The sequence below is a fragment of the Cavia porcellus genome, unplaced genomic scaffold (assembly GCF_034190915.1).
Source record: "Cavia porcellus strain 051 isolate PalLab524CR breed Dunkin Hartley unplaced genomic scaffold, mCavPor4.1 scaffold_6, whole genome shotgun sequence".
In the NCBI taxonomy this organism is placed as follows: Eukaryota; Metazoa; Chordata; class Mammalia; order Rodentia; family Caviidae; genus Cavia; species Cavia porcellus.
In genome coordinates, this window is record NW_026947489.1 from 99,849,198 (window position 1) to 99,876,676 (window position 27,479).

A 27,479-nucleotide genomic window follows, 5' to 3' on the forward strand; every position below is an offset into this window, starting at 1 on the left:
GTGATCTTTAAACAAGGAATAGATTTGTGCTTCTGTCTCATCGCAAATGCATGCAGCTCCTGCTGGGCTGTTTTCATTCTTCACCAACCCTTCATTCACATTAAGAGCAATGGCCCATTAAGGAAATAAGTGGGTGCTGCTGCTCCATCCACTGAGATAAGGACTGTGGCTCCCTCAAGGGGAAGTGGGGGGTGCGTTCGACACTCCTGCTCACTGGGCCTTGGCTGGCTCTGACTCAGCTGTGCCTGAGGTCAGGGGAACCTTAGTTTCAGTGCCCCTCTCCCCACTCCACCCAGATCCTTTCTCTGGGATGGGCCAGGGATGCTTATTTGGTCAATAGTGGTTTGGATGGTGATGAGTAATTAGCATTCCAGACGAGAAGGTCATTGTTTATCCTGAAACAAAAAATGGACAGGGACAAGACTCCAGTCCTCCAGGAGTGCTCAACCTTGGCCATGACTCAGAGCACTTTGAGTATTTTAACATACAAATTCAGATTCTGGGTCCCTAGCCTCAGAGATTCTCATTTAGCAAGTATAGGCAGAGACTAAGGTCTATTTTATTTTATCTTTTACGGAGCTGAAGATTGAATCCAGGACTGCACACGTGCTAGGAAATCATCCTACTCCTGCACTACATCCTTAGCCCTTTCTAATCTTTTCAGACAGGGTCTTGCTAAATTTCCTACACTGACCTGGATTTCACAAATCTTCCTCAGTCTCATGAGTAGCTGGAATTGCAGGCGTTTGTCATAGCTCTGGCTTTTAGTTCATTTTAAAAGACACGAAACTAAAAGAAACTAAAGGGGATTTGGACATGTAAAGAACATTGGCATGTAGTGGTATGATCTATAATTGTTTTTCCTTCTTTCTCTCCCACCCCCTTCTTTTCTTTTCTTGTGCTAAGGATTCAATCCTGGGCCTCACATAGGAAAGCTCATAGTCTCTCCCAAGCTACATCCTTGGTCCAAAGTTGTTACTGTTTTTGAGACAAATTCTCCGTATGTTCCAGTGTTGTACTGGCTTCTCCTGCCTCATCTTCCTAAATGCCTGGGGTTATAGGATGTAGCTCAGTGATACCGCACTTGCCTAGCATGCACAAGACCCTGGGTTTTTGGTCTAGAAATGCAAAAAATAAAACAAAAAAAATCAAAGAATGGGTCAAATAATGTCTACCGAGCAAAAATAACCTGAATCTGCCCATTGAAATGTCTTGGCAATATGTTAGCTAGACAGTCGCTCCACTTAAGTATAAAGTGGTAGGGTTAACAGCTCTCTTCACTGACCGTCTGCCATGAAACTCTTTGGGGTTCTGGATAAAACCCAGCTTGGTCTGGAACCAAGTACTCTGGCAAAGGGGTCAGGAAACCAGTATTCTAGTCCCTGCTGACAATTTGTTGGTGATACTGGGAAAGAAATTTCCTCTCTACTCACAGGATTTTTTTCCTGTAAGGTCTGGGTAGAGAGAGTGGGAGGATGGTTCCTCCTAGCCTTCTTTCCAAGGTTCTACTCATTCTTCTCATGAAGATTTGTCTCTTACCCACTAGCTACTTGAGAAGAAAACTTTTCAGATTAAATTAAAAATTCAACTTTTATTGGTTTAAGTAACAATTCTCTCTCTCTCTGTCTCTCTCGGTATTTCTGGTGCTTGAACTCAGGTTACTCTAGGCAAAGATTTGAGCACTGAGATACATTTACAGCATTTTATTTATTTATTTTTTGACGACAAGGTCTTGATAAATGGCCCAGGCTGGGTTTGAATTTGTGATCCTCCTGCCTTAGCCTCTTGGGTATCTTGGATTACAGGCTTGAGCCACCACACTTAGTTCTCCCCCATATTCTGTATCTTTTGTGATTTGTATTGCAGGGCAATATCTTTGTGCAGAGGGCTTTGGGGGGATTTTCTAGAGAAAAAAGGGATTTTTGAATAGAATTCCTGGGTAAGGTAGAGAATGTAGGCTTCTTATTTCCTGAACACGGTGTTTTAAATCAAAATTTTAAAAAAGGAATAGAGTTGATACTTGGGAAATTTTAAAGTAAAAAGTGAGTTCCTTCACAGTTCACATAAAACCTTGCAACTGTATCTTTTTTTTCCATAGTTTTACTCATATATAATTTACATATAATAAAATTAATTCATTAAAATTCTTTTTATTTTTTAGTACTGGGAATTGAATTTAGGTCCTTATGCTTACCAGGAAGGCACTTTGCTGCTGAGCTATGTCCCTGGCCCTAATTTATTTTTATTTTTATTCTTTATTTTTTGATAATGAGGATCAAACCCAGGGCCTTGCACATGCTGTCTTGGTTACTTTTACTTTTCTTTCCTTGCTGGGACAAAAAATCTGACACACAAAATAAAGGACTGAAAGGTTTATTTGGCTTACAATTTCTGGAGATTTCAGTCCACAATCAGCTGGATTCAAGGCAGGGTGGCATGGCACAAGGGGCAACACTTCAAGGTAGCAACCAGAGCAAAAAGAGAAAATAAGCCTCTTCTCCTCCCTTATATACACAAACTGTCCCCCACCCCAGTGGGTGTAGTGCTCACAAAATCTCTGTGAGCTCCTCTTGGGCAGGAGGAAGATATTTACAAAGTAAGAACCCTGCAAGTCTCTCAGTTAAACTTCTAAACTGCTGAAGTTGACACAGTATATTAATTCTAACACATGCTAAGCACATACTTAGCTCCTAAGCTACTGCCCCATCCCCTAAAGTGTTTTTAAATAAACAGTGGGTTTTAGTATATTTACAAACCTGTGCAGTCAACATCACTATAATTGTGGAACACTTTCATCTCCTCAAACGAAATTCTTTACTCATTATCATTTGCTGTGATACCTGGCAACCACAGTCTATTTTCTGTTTCTAGATTAGCCTATTTTGAACCTTTTGTATACATGGAAGCACATAAAATGTCGTCTTTTGTGTTTGTCTTCTTTTACCTAGCACAATATTTTCAAGATTGGTGACCTTATGCCTTTTTATTGCTGAATAGTATTCTATTGTATGAGTATACCACGCTTGATTATCCATCTGTTTTGGTCATTTGCTACTGAGACACAATACCCTATACTCACAAGTTAAAGGAGGAAAAGTTTCTTCTGGCTCAGTGTGTAGAGGTTTTGGTGCATAGTTGGCTGGCTCCAAAGCAGCATGGTAGGACACAGTGGCATGGCACACACGAAGAATAGAATCAAGGGAGAAGCTAGGTGGGGGGGGGAGATTAAACCCTTTAGGTCTCCTGGCAAGTCAGCTGTAACATATCCATAATTTAATTACCTTTCAAAAGCCCTGCCTATGCGCACATGAGACTCTTGGGGGGAACCTCTAGATATAAACACAACATTCTGCCCCTAACTCCAAAAAGATTCATATGAATCTCTTTATGCAAAATACACTTAGCTCATCTCTAAGAGTCACCTAAGTCTTAATAATTCTAGCATTACTGAAAAGTTCAAGGCCACAGTCTCCTTTGAGACAAGGCAAATTCTTGATTACAAGTTCTTATAAAATCAAAAAGAAGTTAAACATTGCCTACATACAATGGATGCAGGATAAAATTCTAATTTCAAAAGGGAGGAAGAAGGAGATGGGAAGGCATGGGACCAAGGCAAAGAACGAAACTCAGCAGGGCAAACATTAAATCCTGTAGCTCCATGTCCAGCACCCAGGGCAAGATGTGAGATACAACTTTGAAGGGCTTGGGTAGCACTTTGCTGGTGGCTGTACTTCTCATGGCTTCTTTTTGCACTGTCTTTGCTCATTCCTTTTGGCTTTCTTCAGATATTCTACATTCCTGGGTTCTTCAACTTCCTGGGCTCTCAAATAGACTTTCAACTTCTTTTCCACGGCTTCATGCACTCACCTGTCGGGGACACACTGCCTGGGCTCCTAGGACTTTCCTGAAATTTGGGTGGAAGCTTCCCTGACCCTGTAACTGTTGCATTCTGTATGCCTGTAAAACCAGCACCACATAGATGACCCCAAGGTCTCCTTCCAGCTCAAGCAGTAGCACTGTGAAATTAATACCTGGAACAAATTCCCTATGAGGCTATTCTGGAGCAGTCCAGAGTACCTTGGGGTTCTCTTCTCAAAGCCAAGTCTTTCACTTTTTCAGTGATGTGATTTTACTCATTCCTGACATGCCCTTAAGCAGTGTTTTCCGCAATTGTCCTGATCCAAAGTACTTGCCTTCTTTTTAGTGGTAATCATTTTAGTAACCTAGGGCTCCTATCGCCATCTTTTTAAACACAACACTTTCTGATGAAACTGAAAACTTTTAAAATGGAATTTTTGGTTCTGATTTTCAGAATAAATCTGGTTAAAAGTCTTGAGCAGTATTCATATCATAGTCTCAGTGTTGGGGTGCCTTGAAAATTTCCCAGCAGATTAATTAGTATGCTACCTTTAACCTCACTCTCCTGCAGCCTCAGGACATGAATGAAATGTAGACAAATGTTCTGCCAAAGCAAAATACATGTGGCCTGGAGTCCAGGTGCCAATGGAGTCCTTTGCATCTGAAACCTCTTGAGCGTGGTCTTTTCTGGTTGCATTATGTCAGCATTCTAGACCTCTGAGTCCTGACCAGAATCTCCCATCAAGCTCAGCTCATAGTATTCTAGGACTGTTTCTCTAGCCAAAATCTCCGTATCTTTCTTCTTTGGTGCCAAATGTGGTGTAACCCCAGCTCTCAGGAGGCTGAGGCAGAGGATCACTGTGAGTTTAAGGCCAGCCTAGGCTACATAGTGAGTCCAGGCCAGCCTAAACTACACAGTGAGACCCTGTCTCAAAAGCAAATAAACAAACAAAACCCCTGAAACAAAAATCCTTCCTTGAACCTGTTGCAAAGGTTTCTGAACCACAGTCATGTAGTGTTACAGCAACGGTCCCATTCTTGTTACTAGTATCTGTCTTAGTCACTTTCCTCTTTGTTGAGACACTATTTATCATTGATGGACAGTAACAGTGTTTCTTATATTGGGCCATTATAAATAAGTTGTAGTGGACATGCATGTATAAGATTTTGTGTGGACATCTATTTTCATTTCTTGGGGATATGACACTGCAGTACAATTGTGTTTTATGGGAAGAATCTCAATACATTTAAACTTTTAAGGAGCTGTCACAGTTTCTGTCTTAGTTACTTTTCTCATTGCTGTAACAAAATACCTGACACCCAATATTAAAAGAGGAAAGGTTTATTTAGCTCCCAGTTTGCAGAGGTTTCAGTCCATAATTAGCTGGCTTCAAAGATGGATGACATCACAGAAGAGAAACAGTTCATGGTTAGCAGAAGGTAGCACAGCAACAAGACACCTTAGCAGCTTCCTTTGCTCCTTTTATACTCTATCTAAACTATTGGGATTAGGGTAGTGCCAAGCCAATCAGTGCACTGATTTAGTAATCACACACTCTTTTTTATTTTTTTTTGTCTTTTTCATTTGTACCGGTACTGGGGATCGAACTCACGACTGCCTGCTTGCAAGGCAGGCACTTATGCCGCTGAGCTAAATCCCCAGCCCCCAATCACACACTCTTAATTCCAGCATCACACACTCTAGATTCAGCCATGTCTGGAAAAGCCACACCAATGAGGCTTTGCAGGAACATCTAGATGCAAACCATAACAGTTTCCTAAAGCAGTGATACTGTGTTACTTTTTTTTTTTTTTTTTTTTTTGTCTTTTTGATAGAGGGTCTCCCTGTGTATTTTAGGCTGGCCTTGAGCTCACTTTGTAGCCCAGGCTGGTCTCAAACTTGCAATGATCCTCTTGCCTCAGCCTCCCCAGTGCTGGGATTATAGGCATATGCCACCAGGCTCAGCTATGTTCTACATTTCTATTAGTAGTTCACGAAGTGTCTAGTTTCTGTATATCCTCATCGACACTTACGATATCTGTCTTTTTGATTAAAGTCATCTTCATGGATGTGTAGTGGCATCTTAGTGAAAATTATAGATGGCATTCTTACAGCTTAGATTCTCCAGTTGAATCTATTCCTGATTGTTTTGATTTTGTCCTCTGATCATCCTTTGACTAATTGCTATTGGCAAGTGAAGTTGATACTTTTTTTTCTTCCAAAAGGGGTCTTCTATGTACTTCAGGCTAGCCTTGGACTCACTGTGCAGCCCAGGTTGACCTCAAACTCATGGTGATCTTCCTGCCTCAGGCTCCAAGTGCTGGATTACAGGCATGTGCTACCTTGCCTGGTTGAAGCTGATAATCTTAAATGGATTTGCTTTGACTCTCAGATCTGGAGTGAGGTCTGGAGAGTCCTCAAAAAGCTGGGATTGGAGGTCCCATTTAACCTAGCTATTCCACTTCTGGGCATATTCCCAGAAGAAATGAAAACATCATATCAGTGATACATGTGCACCCATGTTATAGCAGCACAATTTGTAATAGTCATGTCTTGGAAACAACCTAAATCAACTGAGGAATGGATAAAAAAGATGTGGTATTTTTATACAATGGAGTACTACTCTGCTATAAAGAATGATCACATTGAGATATTTATAATGGATACAACTCGGGACCATACTCATAAGTGAAATAAATCAAACTCACATGTGTAAATACCATGCAGTCTCCCTCGTGTAAGAAATGGTAAGAATACATAAGATACAAAAACTCAATAAATACAATGAAAGGATAAGAATCTGCTTAAAGGGGAAAAATAATATCTCAGGGAAAATGAGGAAAAAGAAAAAGGAAGGGAAAAGGACAAATAATCTAAAATTATATAAATACACTTAGGATAACTAAGATGATTGTCCTATAAATTCTATAAGTTCTTGGAACAAAATAGTTTACATTTATAGGATTGGAACAATTGTGCGTATTATTGTATGGTGATCTGAGGAACTCTTGAAGATCATTATGTAAAATAACAACCCTAGTTATGCTCCTTCCACCTTGTTTTTGAAGGCCTATATTGTCAGTGTTCTGGGGTATTTACTATTGTTGTTTGTCTTTTTCATTTTGTGTTTTACTTAGGAAAATTTGTTTTGTTTTGTCTTGTTTTGGTTTTGTTTTTCCCTCTAATACAGAAAGGATAGGTATACATGTAGAGATTTATGTATGCACAGAACTTCTCCTAAACAGCTTATGAGAATCGATTATATAATACACAATGACATGAAGAGATATTTTGAAAAAAAAAAAAAAAGAGACACTAAGGTACCCAGTGCTGATTCTATAGCGTCATGCTGTGAAATCTAGCAATACTATTATTTTTTGTTCAAGTGATTTTAGTCTGTTTTGTATTGCTTAATTTCAACATACATGAAGGTATGGACAGCTATTTTGAAGAGAACCAGAGACATTATGGCAACCCACCTAAAATGCCTTCATCATCCTGTTCTGATCAGTTTAATACTACTTTGTTTTGTATGAATTCATTATATGTGAAGATATGGACAACTATTTGGAAGAAAACAAGAGACAATGTGATAGTGACGTTCTCCTGTTGTCTTACTTTGAAATCTGTCTCTTACATTGCTTTCTTATGATGTTTTGTTCTGTTTAATTTTACCCTCTTCAAAATAAAAAAAAAAAAGATCTTGAGTGAGGGTAAATCACTCTCAAATTATAGAGAGGGAATTCAGAGATAGCATACTGCTTCCCCATGCATGGTTTCAGTTACCTATGGTCAATCAGGAAATATTAAATGAAAAACTCCAGAAACAAATATTGTAAGTTTTAAATTACATGCTGTTTCAGGTAGCATGATGAAATCTCACCCTATCATGCTCTGTCCTCCCCAGGACATAGAAACAAGGTTTGTTGTGCTCCAGAGTTCAGGCTGGAGAATCTGCAGGGGTTGTTGGAGTGTATGCCCTGAGGATAAGAAGACTACTGCAATATGTGAAAGAGGGTGGAGAAATGAATGTCTGGCAGGTAATCAATACACACTTTCTATAGGATGGGTGTGTAGCTGGACTTTGGAGTTGGATTAGTTCTAACATAGCGATTGTAATGGTTCAGAGCATGAAGAAAATCTTAGTTAGGGCTCAGGTTAGCTAAGCATATAGTTTCTTGAAATAGGATCTCCTGAAAATGAGTTTTCCCCCAGAAAAATGTATAGACAATGGGCACATATATGCTCACTAGCTTGTATTTATAATTACCTCTTCTTCATGCTAGGCTGAACTAGCATGATGGTTAGGCCTTTTAACTGTTTTTCCACCAGATGCAGAATCACAGAACACCAATACTTGCTTTAGGACCAATACTTGATTTCCCTGAACCTAAAAGGTTGTGGTGCATATAGATATTTTTGGTTCCCCCTTACTTTTCTCAGGAGGTATTTTGTTTCATTTATATATTCTTGAGATTTGATCTCATTTCTAAGTCTTCCTGACAGAAAGACTTTTCGGGCATCTTTTGTCTTGAAGGCTTATAAGAAATTTTCACACTAATAGGCATTATGGAAAACATATGTCTCTTTTGAGGACTTCTGGTTGATACAGGTTCCTCTTTTTTTTCTCTTCTTCCTTTGTTCACGTGGGTAATATCTGTGTTCGAAGCTTTGTGAGCTATTATTTTAGTGTAACAAATACTCAAAAAATGCTGTTAGGATTGGAGGTGTGGTTTAGTAGTAGAATTTGTGTCTATCATGCATGAGGCGCTGAGTTTCATCCCCAGCAACACACCACACACACACACACACACACACACACACACACACACAGAGTTTATTTTGCTCGTAATTTTGTGAGTCAGGAATTCAGCAAGGACTGAGCCGAGGAGTTCTCTTTTGGGGTCTGTCATGCAGTTGCAGTTGGATGCCAGCAGAGGCTGTATCATCTGAAGGCTGGGTAGGGCTGGGTAGGGCTGGGTGTCATAGAAGTGTGGCTGGCAGGAGATGCTGGTCATCTGGTTCTGGGAGACTTTTGACTGGCATGTCTCCACGTGGTAATCAGACTTTTTTTGTTTCTCATAGCAAGGATGGATACAGAACTGTAATACTCCCCCCCCACGATTACTTAGGTATCTATAGTGTCTATTTTTCAGGTCTTTCAGGAAGCTCTTCCCGATCACCCAACTCTGAGATGAAGGTTTCTCTCTGGGTCCACATGTTGCTTCTGTAGTTTTAGCTCTTATCATCGAGCCGTATAAAGTGTCCGTTTGTCCTGGTTGTCTCCATTGGACTCTAAGCTTCCTAAGGGCAGGGACACAAGTGCACAAAAGTATCCCTAGCGTGCAGCACAATGCCTGTTAGTGGTTTGTCACTAAGCACCACTACATCTCCTGCACTCACACTCCTTAGGGGCAAGTTACCACACATTTCTCATATAAACACAGCCACAGAGACACTGCAGCAACACACACAAAAACCTGTCACATTCACTCTTTTCCACGTAAGCTGCATCGCTGTGATTTATTTCCCTTGCTCGGTCATTGTCACATTCCTCACACATTGTCACCACCAGTAGCCCATCACACAATTACCATGACAGCTCTAATCCTCAATTATGGCTGCATACATATTTTTTTTTTTTTAACACAAGCCTGGTCACCATCTGCACTAGAACAAGGATTTTCTCTCCTACAAGTTGAGCTAATATTACAACAGTTCTATTTTTCAAACACGCGGTCACATGGCGTTATTTTTCATCCACATAATCCCTGACATATGCAATTATGGTCACACACCGTCTCATTTACTGTCTTCTGCCCAGTGCCCCGACACCCACTGCTACCCTGCCTCGCGCGCGCACTCCCCGGCGAGCACGCGGACCGCGCGTCCGTGGGGTCCACAGCCCTGGTCGGCCCGGGATTGCTCCGAGCCCGGCGGGCGCGGCCGCGCCCCGCCCCCTCATGCATATGCAGCACCTCCACCCGGCGGCCCGGCCCCCAGACGGCCATTTGTAGCGGCGCTGGAGGCTGCGTGCGGCAGGCGCTGCGGCGGAGCGTAGAGGAGCGCGCCCCGGCCGCTGCCGTCCCTGGCCCCGCGCTCAGCCCGCGCCTCCGCGCCTCGGCGGTACCCGGCCCGTCTCAGGCACCGCGCAGCTGCGCGTCCCCGGCCCTCTCGGCAGCGCCGGCACCGGCGACCCCCGCCCGGCCGCTCGCCCGCAGCCCGCCGGTCGCACACGTCCCCGGAGCCGGGCCTAGGGCGGGCGGCGGCGGCGCGGCGCGGCCGGGCTGGGCTCGCGGCGTCCCCATGGCTGCGGCCGGCTGGCGGGACGGCTCCGGCCAGGAGAAGTACCGGCTCGTGGTGGTCGGCGGGGGCGGCGTGGGCAAGTCGGCGCTCACCATCCAGTTCATCCAGGTGCGGGGAGCGGGCCTGAGGGCGGCGGCGGCGGCGGGCTCGCGCTACCTGTGGTGGGCGGCCGCCGCGACCCCGCCCCGGAGGCGCCGCGCAGACCGGGGCCCGGGGGACGCGGGCCGGCTCTGGGCTCTGCCCCGCGGCTGCGGCGCCGCGCCCCTGCCCCCCTGCGCCCGGCGCGGCGTCCGGGACTAGGGCTTCTCAGGAATGCGGCCGGGAGGGCGGAGCCGCCAGGGGTGGGAAGCGCGTCCCACCTTATCGCTCCGAGCTAGCGAGGCCGGAGCCCCCCGGGAGCGGCGGCGTAGCCGCGCCGGGCTTCCTGCCCCGCGGGCCCGGGCGAGGGCGCGGACCCGACCCGGAGCCGGACCTAGACCGGGACCCGGACCCGGACCCGGACCCGGACCCCGCGCGCTGCGAGTGCAGCCGCCGTCGGGGCGATCGGTCTCCGCGCCGTCCCCGGGCTCCGCGCGCCGGGCGAGTCCGAGCTGCCCGCTTCGAGCTGGGGTGTTTTTTCTTTGTGTTTGCGCTTGGTTTACAAGTAGTCTCTTAGGTAATATGTCCGGGTGGGAGTGTTTGATAATGCTCCAGGGAAATGGTGGCTTCGAGGAAGTTAAAAATGTGCTTTGATTCGGGCGAGAAACGTTTCCTAGGAATAGCTAGTGCCTTCCTGCTTCTCGCCGTGCCAAGGTGAAGTTTGGGGTGAGCCCGGCTAGTCAGCCGAGTTGGGCGTTCTGTATCCTCGCCCCACTCCTACCCCTCTGTGGTTGCTGGTGTTGGGGAGAAGGCAGAATGTGTTAGAGGAGGAGGAGGAGGTTGAATTCTTCATGCTTAGAATTTGTTCTTGGTGAGAGGCTTAGATCTTTTCTGTGATTTTAAAAAAGAAAAGCCAGATGGGTTCCTGCTTTTGTCAACCTAAAAGGTGTGGCATATGCTGTGGAAAGCATAGTAACCTGTTCTCTCAGGTAACAGCTGTTTGTATTTCATCCAGTACTGATGGTGAAAAATTTTTCAGATTTGTTTCATCTGTTCGTTATTGTTTGGGCTGTTACAATAGTCCACGAGATTAAAATACTGCTGCTAGAACCTTTGTATCCAGGAAGAGGGGATGTTTATATAATGAGCATTTACAATACGCTCATAAGTGGGTTAAAAAAAATCAGGTGAGATTGGTTTAAGTGTAGCAGAAGGAATCAGGGATTATGTCACCTTGCTATTTCCCTAAGGCCAAGACAGGTTTTTAAAATAACTGACGGCAAAGCAAAACAATTTATAGTAAACCCTGTCTTTTGTGACTCTTTTGATGGTTAGGGTTTGAAGTAGTCAAGAAGGGGGAAGAATCATCTTGGGTTCCAGTGTTGTTGAATAATGTTACCTAACGGATTTAAATCACATTTTTTTTTTTTTTGTTTTGTTTTGAGGGAGGGACCATCTGAATGTAATTGAATTCAAAAGTTAATAATTAAAAAAAAATTAGAACTTTGGTTTTGGTTAATTGTATTAGATTAAGAAATAGTCATTGTTGTCTTCCTAAAAAATTTCCTAGAATTTATTTGTTGAGGAAATGTTGCTTTTATGAATAGTGTAGTAGCTGGATACTTTAAATTGTGTGTCTAATGTGTCCTTGAGAAACGTGTACATATTATACACGAAGGATAGGAGCTTTTGAATCATACAGACTTGAGTGTGTGTCTTTCACTCTGTCAATTTTTGGCTGTGAGAAGGTTGCCAAAATATATAGCCTTTCTGAGCCTCAATTTTATCAATAAAATGGGTCTCACTACACTTTCTTCCTAATTGAAATTCTGAGAAAGATTGGCATTTTATCTAGCATGTATATGTAGCGTTAGTGGTAGCCATTTTTGTAAGTGCATATGTACAGTTCTGTAACATGTTGAAATGCAAAAGGAATTTACATTTGGAAAAGCCACTGTGGGAAGGATTTGTGAAAGCGCGTTGGGGCCAGTGATGTAGCTTAGTTGTAGAACGGTTGCCTGGTATATGCGAGGTCCTGGATTCGATCCCCAACATCACAAATAACCAAAAGTGTAGGTAGGCTTGGTGAGGAGGGGAATGAAATATCACACTGGTAGGTTAGAGAGAAATGGCAGGTGGGATGGGGTTGGGGGAGTGGGATAGGGCTCGGTGACAGGGGCCAATAAAACAGGAGAAGAGGCGCTGAAGTGAAGGTTTTCTGGCCAGCACGGAAACAGATCACCTGGATAGAGACTCAGACCTGCCACTTGGTCCGTGCTCCTCTTAGCAATCCATTCGACTTCTGTACCTTAGCTTTGCTCATCTGTAAACTGGACAGATGTAGTATGCTGTGTGTAGGTGTGAAAATGAACTGAGTTAACATTGTCAAGGACTTAGGACGGTGTAGTGCATAGTATGGCTGCATAGTTGTGTTTTTTTACTCTTAGGTAACGGAATTAAAGTGACTTTATCATCACTTAATAGACTTATTGTTTACTGTCTGACTCTGGGGGAGTTAAATTTCATTCTGTTTTGACTGTGTAACAGTTTGGTTCTCCTAGGAGATCAGGGTGGCATAATACCATATTTTTTTTTGAGACTCCTGAAACATTACAGTGTTTTTATAGCTTTCAACATTTTTTAAATTATGTTATCTTGAGCAGAAAAAATTAATAAATTTGGAAATGAAAATTTTCAAAGGAACTTTGCCTTTAGCCTTGCCTTTCTTTGTCCTTATATTTAGTTATTACCTTTTGTGCGTATGAGGGGCATCAAAATTAGGAAATTATTAAATTGAGATACCTTTCTACTGTAAAAATGAATACTACAAATCAAAGTATGTGATTAAAAAAGTTTATTAAGACTATATGTGTACACGTGATCCGCCTGCTCGTAATTTTTTGAAAAACATTTGAAGTTCTGTTAAACTCAAGTTAGGACACAATTTTGATGCTATGTGGAGTGGAGGGGAGAGATGTACATGGCACGGTCTTCTTACCTAGGTGACTGGTAGTATTTTAGTGTCTAATCTCTTTTGGGGGTTCAGTTTCTTCTCCATAAGATACAGAATTTGGTCAAATGAATCTCTGCACCTTTATATTTCTACGATTCTTTCTTAATTAGTTACGTGTCTGTGATCAAGTTTCTCATGGTTCCCTAAAGCCTCAGTTTCCCATTTGAAAAGAGAATAACAGCACCCATAGGGTTTTTCAAATAAATAAAATAATGCCTACAAGTCATTTAGCACAGTGCCATCAGCTGTGTAAGTAGATAATAACTGTTACCTGTTTTTAAGTGATGTCATACTTCACAATCTTGATCTTCCTGAAACAAAATTTGCAGTTTTGTCGTTTTTCCTCAGCAAACTATCTGTAATTTTAAGTCCCCCCAGCTCCATGCTTACCCTCCTCACTGCTGCATTGTGTTTAGGTGATGCATGTTAATTTCCTCCCTAAGTTTGGGTAAGCAGGTTTTCATCAGTTAGGAGTTGACATTAAGTGATAGGACTAGAGTACTTAGCTCAGTAGTAGAGCGTGTGCTTAGCATCTGCCAGGCCCAGGTTTCAATTGCTGGCAACAAAACGAAGGAAAACAAAATAATGGAATAACCATTGGTGCTGTAGGTTATTGCTTTATCTGGCAACTCTTAAGCCAAAGGTATATGTGCTTTGCAAATTGAAAGAGAACGATTTCCCAGTTTCTGTTCTTTGGTGTCTTTTTTATTCGTCAGTGTGCCAGCTTTTGAGCTGTGTAGGAGTTGGCTATTCCCTCACCTCTTGAGTTTTTGTCAGTCTTAAAAACCTGCTGGTCTGGACCTAACTCAGATAACTGCTTTTTTTGCCTAGAAGAGTTTGTCTTTTGCTGAGTGCCTTTTCATTGTCTTTCCTGGGGCAGAGATCCTAGGGAGATGTCAAGACTCCCTTACTTGTGTTGACAGGTACTTGATTTGCGTACCAAGGTTCTGAGTTTATATTCCTGAGTGGCCATTCCATCGCTGTCTGGAGGACTCTTCCTGCAATTTGAAAGCATCTCAGCTGTTAACTTGATCATAATTGAAAACTAGGCTTTTTTCTTTCCAAATTGTTTTATGTTTTTGAGAATACAATAATTTACAAATGAATTGCTAGTGTTGAAAAATAAGACACTTCTCTCAGTGCTGTTAGTACTACAGGTTTACTTACTCTGGTTACAGTTGAAATGGTCTTGAGGAGCTTGCAGCGATAAGAACATTTTCTTTCTTTCTTTTTTTTTTTTTTTTTTTTTTTAATACAGAGAGTGCTGCTTTTGTCAGAAGAACCATAGGGAAATTCTAGCTCAGGATGTCTACCTTAAACTTCTTTGTATATTTATTGTATGTTTTTCTGTATGTTGAAAAGAAGCTAGTAAAATGGGTAGGAGTCTTTGTCCATGTGTGTACGTTAGGTGACCTTGCTGTGTTGCCTGGGCTGAGCTTGCAGCCTGGCTCAGCCTTCTGGACCGCTGGTACTGGGGCCATCCTTGCCACAGCCTAAGAAGTTTTCTTCACAGTTCAGCCTTGCTGGAGTTGTTGAATCTTGAAAGAAAGGGCTTGATGTTACATGACTTTGGCATCCAGCCCGTTGAATCTGTATCTGGGATTGAAACTTAAGTTTAAACGAATGTCCTTGATGGGCCTTTGTTTTTGGTTTGTTTTATAAAGAAAAATGTGGTCAGAGAAACAAAGAAGGGACTGGACATTGAGCTCAGCAGTGCAGCGCCTGCCTGGCAAGTGCAGGGTCCTGAATTCCAGTCCTGTTACCAAAACCAACCAACCAACCAAACAAACAAACAAAAAAACAAAAGAAATTGAAGACTGACAAAAACAAAGAATTATGGAAACATAATTAGACTGAGTTTCTTGGTGTCTTGTAAGTTATAGTTTAGGTTTTGTAAAAACTGTGGTGATTACAAGCCTCAAAAACATTAAATATTTTAATTCACATATCGTCAGTTTATTGTTGGTGTATGTTACTTTAATATTGCCAACAAGCTTATGATTGTCATTTTATATGATTTTTTTCCTCCCCTAGGAAAAAAGAACTCCATATATGTAAGTAAATGCTCAGTGCAACGATGATGAATATGTGAAATTGATAGCTGATATCGTGTCCATATTTCCAAATGGTAACATTCTGCCATGTTTGCTTTATTCCTCCAATCTGTACACATTAAAAAAATCATTGGAGTGTAAATTGAAGACCGTGTGTCTTCACCCAATCTTTAAGTACACTGCATATATTTTATAAGAACAAGGATATTTAACAGTATTGTAACTCCAACCAGAAATACCTATGGATTTTGCCGATTTTCTCCATAATGCCTTTTATAGTAAAAGAAAAGATTACACAGTGCAGGTTATAGCCCCATCACCTTTGACATGGAACAATTTTTTTAACCTTGTTTCAGAGTACAGACTAGTGATTTCTAGAGTGCTGTCTATTTGAATTTGACTGATGTTTCTTCATGATTAAGTTCAGGCTATGCATTTTTTTTGTAGAGTGGGTAAGACTAACAAGTGATATGTTTTTCCCTGTGTACTTTACTAGGAGATATAGATAGATGTTTGATTATATACTTGTTTACCCTTTGACTTAACCCTCCTAAGTCTCAGAGTTTACCTTGAGAAGGTACACTTTGAACAACATGAGAATACACATGTGTGAAGCTGTGGCATTGTTTGTAATTGGAAAAATTAGAAGCTACTTGTCTAATACCATAAGATAGATTCACTCAGTGGAGCATTATGCAACAGTAAAAATATGAGAAAGGTCTCAGTACACTGTGGGGTGCTAAGGTAGTGTTCAGGGAAAAACGTGAGGTTGAAAAGTACCTCATACATAGAAGAAGAAATAAAATACAAATTATTTGCTCAAGAGAACAGCAGCAAAATAAAACAAGTATACATGAGAGAATATTGACCCAATGGGGCTGAGTGGGAATTGTTTTCTGACTTTGGAACCGTTAATGTTTCACACACTCAGTATTCAAATAGCAAACCAGTAATAAAAGCAAGTGATGAAAAAAATCTTAAGGTGAAATGCAGACAAGGGTGCTGAACCTTATTTCAAATGGATCACTTGATTACATTCAGTGGGTGAAAGGAAGAAAACTAATTTAGATAACTTTTGAACCCAGGATTTGGACTGTTTGCTCAGGATAAAGAGAAAGAACTTGACGCAACCACTGGACTCTAGTTGATGTTTTCTTTTTTCCTCTTAATGTTGGAGAGAAGGGAGCTACAGAGGTGGAAAGAGCAGGGCAAAGGTTTGAATGAACGCTGATATTTGAGATTGAAGATCCCAACATAAAGTCACGACTTTAAAAGGACACAGATGTGTGGACATGGATGCACCCATCTCTAGGTCCTCTTTTCAGCTGTACTAATAGGGCCCGAGGCAGTGATACCCTAGTACAGGAGTTGAGAGATCACCTAACACCTTGGCTCATCAGAGCTTGGTTTCTAAATCCTGTATTTTACTAGAAGAATCCTTGGAGAAGTCTGATTTTAGAGCTGGGGCCAGGGGGAAAAAAATTAAAGATGGGTTTGGAGTAGCTTGTAATGTCAGAAAATATGGAAGTACTCAGCAGACAAAGTGATGGAGACCGAGAGACGGGAGGGAGCCAAGATAAAAGAATGTCCATTTGATCCCGTGGGGTCAGTTTATTATTGAAATGAGACAGGTGATTCTTGTCCATGAACAAAGTAAGAGTCTGTGACTCCATGGTGATAAATTATTGGAAACTTGTTAATAAGGAATTCAGACTGACAGATGAATGTACAGGAACAGGGAAATTAGAAACTCTTTTGGCAGTCATAATAATTAGGTATCGTAAGTGGATGTTGTAACTAGTTGATAAAGTGAGTAGGTGGATATTGTCTCAAAGTATGTTCCTATAAATTATTATTTATGAGGGAGAAGACAAGAATTTACAGAGGAGAAGCTAGGGTGCGCCCCCACCTTTGGTGATGGTTTGCTTTTCAATTGATTTTATTAAGTGCTTGATTAGATCAGGTGTAATGAATGCTAGGTTGAATTGTGATTTAAAGAATACTTTTAGGCACTTTTGCTGAGTGTGGTTTTGCATTTATAATCTCTGTTGAAATGGTCTTGCACTCAGGAGGCTGAGACGCGAGGGTCACTTCAAGTTCAAGACCAGCCTGGAGTACATAATGAGTTCAGGACCAGCCTGGTCTATATGGTGTCTCAAAAAACCAAAGGGGAAAAAAAAGAAAGAGAATACTTTCAAGTACTTCTGACTGGACAAGTATTTAAGGTTATATTTACTTGTACATGATAAATGATAACTTCTCTGGGTATGAAATTATTGCATCTCAACTTTTTAATTTTAAAGTAGTGGAGATAATTGCTTTATTTATCTTTGGCTAGCCTCAAGTTTCCCTTTTGTAGAAATAACTCTTCTACTTACATGCCTGCAGCATTCACTTATCTTTGGAAATGGAAACATTTATCAAAATATGACTAGGTCTTCTCTCTTCCCTAGTTTCTCAGGGAAATGATGAAACACTGAAGTCTGGGAGGAGCTTACTCCTTGTGATTGCCTTTTTATAGTCATAAGTAGTCTAATGAAATTAAACTACACAGCTTTTGGTCTTGTTTATTTCTGTTTTAAGAAGTTCTAGACTTGGATAAATCTCTACTGGTTGTCTAAGAACATGCATCTTGCAAGTCATACGTAGGTGTTGGTTGACATCCTTTCACTCACTGTGACCATGTCTCAAAGAGGGTTTTGGATTAGATAGTAATTCTTTGTCTTGCTCATCTTAGATTGTTTTAAATCTTATAGAAATACCGGAATGTAAACTAGTATTTTACTGTAAGACTTTGTGTCTTTATGTTCCTTGGCCTGAATATATGCCACTTAGTTTATTTGTACATTTTATTCTTCATATTTAGGCTTTGAGAATCACGGACTACAAATGTCTTTGTGGCATGCACTAAACACTTAGCAAAATACTAGTGTGAGATCTTAAACAGGGCATAGGAAATAGCTGAGGAGGTAAAAATTTTAGGAAAGTGAGTTGAATCTGTTAGGGCTCCATAGCAACTATTTCCTGAGGAGGACAGAGAACTGGCTGGCTTTTTGGATTTCACTTTCTTTGTAATGAAAAGGTCATATCTGGCCATTTGAATCTTGAATTTTAGAAGTTTAGCAGTTGGTCTATGGTCATTCAGTTTTATCCAGATCAGTCTTTGTATAAGACCGTCTTATTTTGATTTCTCTTTGGAAATCTTGGTACAGGAAATGTAAAACAGCTTTGAGAATACAGTCTTAAAAGAGTTACAGCTTTTGTCTTACTTCCTGGTGGGTCTTTCTCCCAAAGCCTTGCTTTTGGTTAAATGGTGACATGTGGTTGAGATTATAGTAGTCAGCAATTTGCTAGCTGAATGGAAAAGAATACTAAGCAAGTAGGCAAGTCAAATTGCAAAGAAAGACTTACGATGGATATTAGCATTTAATTTTCAGAAATCATGTGGAAAAGATATGTGACTATTAAATTTGTAATTTCATCCCTTTTGCCTCTGAAATGAAGATGTGTCAACTAAATAAAACAAAATTTGCCTGAGTACTATATACACACACATACTCAAGTGCATAGTCATGTGTCTTAAATTGAGTAAGAAGTGAATTTAAAGTTAGAAAGGAATTAGGGATTTGTGGGTTTTTGGAGTATAAAAATGGGGATAAATTGTATAACAAAGATGTTAGTAGTAGTTTAGTAATGACTTGCAGATGTTTAGATGGATAGCTTAATAGCTTACTTGAACACTGCATTGTTTCATATACTGGCATGGAATTTCTTTGCAAGAGCTTGGTTTAAATGAACTACTTTTTAATTGTCAAGAGACTTAGTGTTAAAAATTTCTTAGAACCACTGCAGTATTTCCTGATACAGCACTTTCATTTAGTCAGATGTAGGGATGGAGAGAGAATGATGAGGTGATGTGTGAATAGTTCAGGTTTGACAGATGTTGGGTCTGGGGGTCATTTCTTTATTGTGTGAAGTCTGAAAGGTTCACTGGCTGTAATTTACTTAGTTTTGGGTTTCTGTGACATAGTGTTGTTACATTGCTGAAGCTGGTCTCGAACTCTGGGGCTCAGATTTCTCTGGCTCTAACCTTGAGTTGCTGGGACTACAGGTGTGTGCCACTGTGCCTGGCTTTGGATCATTGTTTCAGTAGCTGTGAAAGGAGCATGGAAGACTTTGTGATGTCATACAGATTTGTGATTCTGAGTTTTTAATTTTACGTGTAGAGTTATAGACAATTTTTATTTTTATTTTTTTCTTTACCAAAAGCATTGCAAATCATGTTATTTATGTAGTAGGTAGTTTGAGGAAGAAGCCATTGACTGGGCTGCCTGGTCAAATGAAGTTGTCTGACATGGGTTACTTTAGTTTGTGGTTTTAGACGAACAGTACATGGTGCACAGCTGTTGCTCCAGCAGCTTTGTTCCAGCTGTCCTGCTTGCCTGTCACAGAATACTCCACATTCCTTTTTAAAACAATTTTAGCAGAATTTTTTATAATATATATCCTAATAAAATGAATCACCATAATGAACAACTTCTTTTTTACCCCTGTCACTAGCTATTTATTTAGATGATGCCAGAATGGGTTATGAGTAGCAGAGTTGTCTTGCATATTTATAATTCCTTTGTTGTGAGTGCTACAGTTGGGAAATAGGAAGTGAAGTTTTGCATGAAGCCCGCCTCCCTTTCAGCTTTCTCTCCTGCCCCCTTGTGATCCTTTTCTCACTGCTTCTACCAGTGCTTCTGTGGTTACTGCTGGCTGCCCTGTCTTCTGCCTCATCTGATCTCCTCGGCCTCTGAGAGGTTCCTGCTCTCACACGATGTGTGCCATTCCTGCTTCGCTTCTTTATGGAGTTTCCACCATCTAGTTTAGTCACAATCTGTGTGAAACCTGCACGGCACTATACCGAAGCTGCACCGAACATTCTGCTTTCCTCTTATCCCATTACTTCTTAGTCCTTGTTCTCGCTGTGGCCAGCTTTTGTCCTGCAGCACGCCTTTCCTGAGGGAGTATCCAGATTGGGTTAGATGCCTTACCCCTTGTCTTGGCATCCTGTGCGCAGGAGTGCTTGCCTTCTCTCCCCTCCCATCCTGTCACTCTCCTCCCTCTCCTATGTTTCTGGCGCTAGGCATCGGACTCAGGCTGTGTGCATGTAAAGCTTTTGCCTTCCCACTGAGTCACACCTCCAGCCCTTAGGATCTTTTGGGAGTAAGTTGCAGCAGTCACTCTAGCTTCAGTGTTACTGTTAGTAGGAGTCTTTTACAAAGGGAGCCATTCATACAACCTCAGTATGCTTGTAAAAATCAGGAAATTGCACGAATTGTTCCAGTATCTTATAGCAAAAGTTTTTTTCTGGCCCAGGATTTATCTAGGATTGTGTGTTGCATTTGTTTGTCCCATCTTTTTAGTCTTAAAGTTATTTGCAAAATATCTCACAATTTGGGTTTGTTTGCTGTTTTCTTATCAGTATCAAGTTGGGTATTGTGACGTAGTGACGTAGTGACCTCCATCCAGTACATCATGTTAAATAGGGATGTGATGTCACGTATGAAATCTGATCACTTTGCTACTGAAAAATTACTAGTTTTCCCTTGTAATTAATAACTGTGACTCAGATGTGATGGCACAGGCACATGCCTCTGATTCCAGCGCTCTGAGAGACTGAGGCAGGAGGCTAACCTGGGCTACAAAATGAGTTCAAGACCAGCCTGAACTGCATAGGGAGACCCTGTCCAAACCGTACTCCCTCATTAGCAAATATGTGGGTAGTGATATGAAGACCAGGTTAACCACTGGTTATTTTTTTTAACATTTGAGGTCATGTCTTTTTGCCTTTCCTTGTTTTCATCCTAGTCTCTTCTGTTACTCTTGCTGCCTCCAATTTGCATTTTGTGATTTTTTTAATGTCTTCTAATTTTTTTCATATCCTAAGATCAGAATATATATTGTATTTAGGGGAGTCAGCCCTCACCGTCTTACCTTTTTTTTTTTTAATTTTATTTAAGGGGGAAAAAGTAAAAAAAAAACAAAAAAAACAGGAAAAGGATACAAGTAATACAGAATTTCAAAAAAAAAAAACAGTAGGAAATCACTAGTTAATAGATTACATACTGTCATCTTAGAAATAGTTGTTCAAGTTACAACATTTTCTTTATTCAGTAAAAGCATGCACACTTTCTTGGTCTTGACTTCATCATCTGTAGGCGAGAGGGCCCAAGTGCATCATATTTAAGAACCTTTCAGGTTTTCAAGTTGCATGACAAATAGTTTATGAGTTGAATTAAATTGTTATGTATAGTTTGTCCTTGGTTTCCCCTTTAAGGTTTTAAAAAGGTCTGCATCCTTCCTTTTGTTCTTGGTGCTTCATTCTGCAATAGAGCTGCCCTTCCATTCTTGGGGCAGGATCTCCTCCACGCCTGCTTCAAGCCCCTTCCCAAGCTGAAAGATGAAGTGTGGGTCTCGTGGTGGGATGAGGAGGAGGAGACTCGTTTTACAGCCATCTATCATTCTTTGGGCTTTTCTTTTCTTTCTTTCTTTCTTTTTTTTTTTTTTTGTAGTGTTCAGGACAGACTAGTCCCCGCTGTACCACAGAACTACACCTTCTGCTCTTCCTTGGATTTTTTCTTACGGTGGGGGGGCAGTCTTATTATGTAGTTCAGGCTGACCTTGAACTCAATGTAGCTCGAGTTGGTTGGCTTTGAATTTGTGGTCATGCCCATCCTCCCTCAGCCTCTGAATGCTGTGCCGCCTTACCCACCTGGCTGTGTTTTTTTGTTTGTTTGTTTTGTTTGCCTGCCTGCCTGGTTTCTTGCTTGCTTGTTTCTTTTTTGAGACAGAGTTGTACTATGTAGTGGAGGCTGGCCTCAAACTCCAATCCTCCTGACTCAGGTTCCCCCAGTGCTGGGGTTTGAGGTGTGGTCTACATGCCTAGCTCCCTTGGGGAATTTTCCAAGTTGTAGAACAAAGAGAAGAAAAAAATTTCAGTCTTATATTGTCTTTACATTTTCTACATGATTCATGCATAATTTACTTTTTAGTGTGCTTTATAGAGTTTCTACTATAATTTCCAAAACGGCCCCCCTGTACACACAAGAATCTTATTTCATTGAGGATTTTGGACACGTTAGTTGCAATTAGCCATTTGATTATAAGTGGACACAGTATCAAGTGCTAGTTCAGCATTGTTAGTACAAGTTGAGTCCCTAATACAAAAATCTGAAATCTGAAATGCTCAAAAACTGAAACTGTCATGTTCTTTCTCAAACAGTGTTGAATTTTAGAATGTTTTGTATTTTAGGATTAGGGAGACCCCACTGGTAAACTCTTCATAAATAATCCAAAAGCCAAAAACTTGACATATGAAATGCTTCTGACCCCAAGCTTTTTTTTTTTTTTTTAAAATGGTGGCAGGGTTTTACATTTATTAGAGGTGAAAAACAGGTTCTGCAGAATGAATTTGGCCCAAGTACAAGTAGGAAAGGAAGTACACCCTACAGTAAGAGCGCAGACACCATACAAGGGAACACATTAGGCCCGGGCATTTTTGAGTAGAGATCCTCAGCCTTTGCTTTTCAGTTCTGCAGTCAAAATAGTGGTCATGTAATAAGTTCTAAAAAATCAGTTTGGACCAATTAACTTTTGAAGTAATTTTTAAATTTTTATTTGTTTGGTCTTTTGAGACTGGGCCTCTCAATATAGTTCAGGCTGGCGTTAAACTCACCGTGTAGCCCAGGCTGGCCTCAAACCCATTGTGATCCTCCTGCCTTAGCCTTGAGAGTGCTGGGATTACAGGTATGTACCGCCATGCGTGTCTTAAAATAATTCTTAGGAGTTTAAGAAATAACAGTATTTGTTTTATGATCCTACATTTCTGTAGTTGTTTTTGAGAGAAATTTGTACATATGACTTAATTTTGTATCAGTAACAGTCCTTTGTGATTGGAAGTCAGCCTGGCGCTGCCTGATGCAAAGCTCTTCTTCAACTTGAGGAATCTGGAGAACTGGGAAGAGGGGATTTACTGTAGACCCAATAGCAAGCCAACTGTGAAGCTGGCAGTCCTGACTTCTCTCCTCTTTTCTCTTTTTTCTTGGTGCAGGTGGAAGCAGGGCCTCAGCGAGCTAGGCCGTGCCCTAACACTTTAGCGTACCCCAGCCTTTGGCAGTTATCTTACTACAGACCTATTAATGTTATGTTGGCACAAAAATTCCAACACTTGCCAGTGGGGAGCTGAAAACAATGATGGGTGCTCATTTGCTGAAAGAAGTTCTCTGTTACATAATTCATATTTTCAGCATTACTCTGGAACCCTGATAGAGGGGTGAGGAAGACAGGGGAGTAGGGTTTCACAAAAGAATACTTGATGACTTGAGGTGTTTCTAACAGTGCTAATGATAACTACTGATGAATCTACTGTGGGGCCAGAGATTTGTAGTAGTAACCTCTAACACATAGTTTAAGCTGGTACATCAAACCTGTAATCCCTGCTGGGTAAGAGACTGAGGTGGCAGACTGCAAGTTTGAAACTGACCTGGGTGATTCAGTGAGGTGCTGTATTACAATGAAAAGGGCTGGGGCTGTACCTCAGTGGTAGAACACTTGGCCAGCCCACCTGAGCCCTGGAGTCAATCAGTCCCCGACTATCTGCACCAACAAAAAAGCTCCCTATCCTGAAATTACCAGACTCAGGATATTGATTGCATCTTGAGGTTAAGGGAGGATTGACGGGAATATGATTATGGGGGAGTATGCAGGAGTCTTCAATCGTATTACATTAGTATGCACATTTACATTATTTGTTCATGTCATCTTTTAAGGTATTGTATACTTAGGAGCAGAGAATGTTCTCTTAGTTGACTTACCTCTGTAGTCAAATGGAAACTTAGCCATTTGGTGTTAAAAGGTAATGTGACTTGGTTGGCAAGACACAAGTGTGTCCTTTTGGGGGTTTCCTTTAGGGTGGGAAACTCCCCCCACTCAAAAAATAAAACTTGAGTACAATTCTTATTACAGTGAAAGTTCGTACTTGAGTTTATGGGTAAAACAGTTGTATGTGAGTGTGTGTATAAAGATGTATGCTGTTAAAATGCTTTTATAATTGTTATACATGGTTTCTGAAGATTTCTTCAAAGTGCTATATCTGATTTTATTTTGGTAGTTACAGGAATTGATGATTAACTTTACCCAAAATTTCCTGTATAAAGAAATGATGCCTTTGACTTTTCCCAGCATAGAATTCTTGACATTGTAGGTGTACAAAATGAATGGTCACATAATGTGGTTTTAGGTAGGTGTGAATAAAGATAAAAAAATAAAAAAAGATCTACTGTATCATATACTAAACCTGTGCTTTGCAGATGAAATTCACTCATTTATGGTGGTGCATGACTATATAATCCCAGCACTTGGGAGTCTGAGGCAGGAGAATTGTGAGTTTGAAGCTATTTTGGGTTGCATAGTGAGTTTGAGGTCAGCCTGAACTACACAGCAAGACCTTATCTTGGAAAAAAGAAAACATTTGGAAAGAAAAGATTATTTAGTAAATTTATTAGTCAGTGAGCCTTCTGACTCAGCCTCCTGAGTACTGGGTTTATGGGAGTACACCATCACACCCATCTTGATTGATTACATAAACTTAATAAATTTTCACCCTTTTGGTTGCCTTGTTGGGAAAGGGATCTTTTTTCCAAGTTTGGATGATCATGAGATTAGAAAGAAGATTGTTCATATAAAGACGTTGCCTTTGTTTGGGAATTTTGGGGAGATGAGATGGAGGGTAGAACAGGAAATGTGTTTTTCTAAGAATGTGAAAGTATATACAGATTGAGTTCTCTTATCCAAAGTTCTTGGGATGGGAAGTGTTTCAGATTTCATCAAGAGACAGATTTGCATAGACTACTGGTTGAGCATTGCAAGTCTGAAAATCTGAAATACCTTGAAATCTAACACTTTTTTTTGTTTTGGGATAGGGTCTCATTATATAGTTCAGGGTAGCTCTTTGAACTCACTGTGTAGCCTTTGCTGGCCTGGAGCTCACAGCTATCCTGCCTTAGCATCCTGAGTGCTGGGTTTATAGGCTATGCTGCCACACCCATCCTGAGAGTTGTTGTGTGTGTGTGTGAGTGCCTGCCGTGCTAGGGATTGAACCTGGGGCCTTCTGTTTGCAAGACAAAAACCGTCCCACTTTGAGTCACATCCCCAGCTACCACGCCCATCCTGTACATTTGTTTTTTTAAATAATTTTTGTTTATTCTTTAGTTTGCTCAGTCATTCATTTGTCTGTGCTGGGTATTAAACCCAGGGCCTTGCACATTTTAGGCAAGTGCCCTACCACCCCACTCAACTTGTACATTTAAATGTTGCTAATTTGTGCAGTAAAGAGACTGGTGAGTGCTGGGTGGAGGTGTGGTCAGTGGTAGAGTGCAGGCTTAGTACCCAGAGTTAACCTCCCTCCTCCAAAAAACATAAAAAGAAACTGACAGAAGGATGTCAAAGTATCTTTTGATTTCTTCCTCCCTCTCCTCTCTTTACTCTCTCCCTCCCTGCCTTTCTTTCCTGATTTGTTAGATGGTCAGATTAAAAAAAAAACCTAGTTTCAGAGTAGAAACCATGTTTTGGTTTTGTCTTTTGGGCTCAGTGCACAAGCTTAGTCCAAACCAATGTCTTCTTGTGAATTTTGTTTAATAGAGGTTAGTGGAAAAATTATTTTCCCATTTATGGTTTTAAATTTTAAATCTCTAGCACTCCTTAAATCTCAAAATCCTTCAAAACATGTAGTGGGAAAAAAATCTGGAGCAATTTACCCTTGGGTGTTGAGCCTCACATTCACTCTTCTCAGTAGTGTCTGCGTCTTTAGGTAATGCAGAGCCTTTCATCAGTTTCCGGGGGATGGTCACTACCTGTCTTATAGGATTTTAGCTTCCTTGTGGGTGTTCTGGGTATTATATTACATATGTAGAACATTGTAGTCTGCTGGTATTGTTGTTTTATCAGTTTGAGTGAAGTAGAGAAACCTTAACCTTCCTTCTGTGATTTCTTGTTCATTCCTGAAGGTATTTTCCTCCCTGAATAAGGGATTATAGATTTATTCCTTCTGTTCAGACTTTCTAACTACTGTGCAAATTCTGATCGCCGTGGTTTCTCATTCTATCTGGTGTATTTTCCTGCAGATAAAATGATGTTTTTCTCTGGTTGTTCTCAAGATTTTTGTCTTTGTCTTTGCTTTTCAGAAATTTATTATTTTGAGTCTTGCTGTGAATTCTGTTAAGCTTTTTCCTTTTTAGAGTTTGCCTAGTTTCTTGAAAGTGTTAAGTTAGTTTTGCTGAATTGGGATCATTTTTAGCCCATTCTCCCTCCTTTTCTTTCTGTCCTTTGATACCATGAAAGGTGAGTCCTCTGTTGTAGCCCCACAGTCCTTGAGACAGTGCTCAGGCTTTCCTTTTGTCAGTGTGTTTTCTGTTTTTCTTCTCTGGTAGTTTGTGCTTTACCTTCCAGTTTGTTTCTCTGGTTCCTTCTGATCACTGAGCCTTTTATTTCAGTTATTGTATTTCTCAGTGTTGAGTTCCCGTTTGTTTGTTTCTTTGCTTAGGCCCTGTATTTCTAATTTTTTTTAAAGCTTGCTTGTCAGGTTGTTGACATTTTTATTTAGACTGCTTTAATGTTTGTCAGATAACCTGTAGCATCAGTTTTCTCAATTTTGGTATCTGTAGATTGAAGTTCTTCCTTGTTTTTGGGGTTTTCTGTTGAGAGCAGCACATTTTAACATTTTGTTCTGAGGCTTTGGATTTTACTCAAGTTGCTTTAGCTTTGTGTGTGTTTTAAATGTTCTGGGAGTTGAACCCAGAGTGTCGCATATCCTAGGCCAGCGTTCCACCCCTGAGCTAGAATCTCTAGCCTTTTATTTTACTTCTGTTTGGGGCAAGGCTTAGCAGAGTTGCCCAAGATAGCCTTGCACTGAGATCCTTCCGAGTAGCTGGCTTTTTTGGAAATTACTCTGGCAGGAGGGGAGGTCCAGATTGCCTATCTAGCCTCCATTGAAGTGTAATGTGGGAGGGCATACCTTGGTTCTTGTCGCCAAGGGTGAAAGTCTTGGCTCCTTACTTGGCCTTCTCTGGACTCTGTTGGGTACACTGTTCAGCTCTTAGGTGTGGAATTCTAGCCCTTCACCCAG

General features: G+C 41.0%; 1 protein-coding gene across 2 annotated transcripts in view; it reads left to right on the forward strand.

The window, feature by feature from the left end:
* The first annotated feature begins 9,871 nt into the window (after positions 1–9,871).
* Positions 9,872–27,479, forward strand: part of Rras2 (RAS related 2) — a 62,274-nt gene continuing 44,666 nt past the window's right edge. The window contains exon 1 of one of the 2 annotated variants that reach the window (XM_063251864.1): positions 9,872–10,273. In XM_063251864.1, the coding sequence (XP_063107934.1) occupies positions 10,166–10,273 (108 nt within the window). In that variant the 5' untranslated portion in view covers positions 9,872–10,165. Of the gene's footprint in view, positions 10,274–10,695; positions 10,821–27,479 lie in introns of those variants that run through there. The other variant, XM_063251865.1, reaches the window with a different exon arrangement.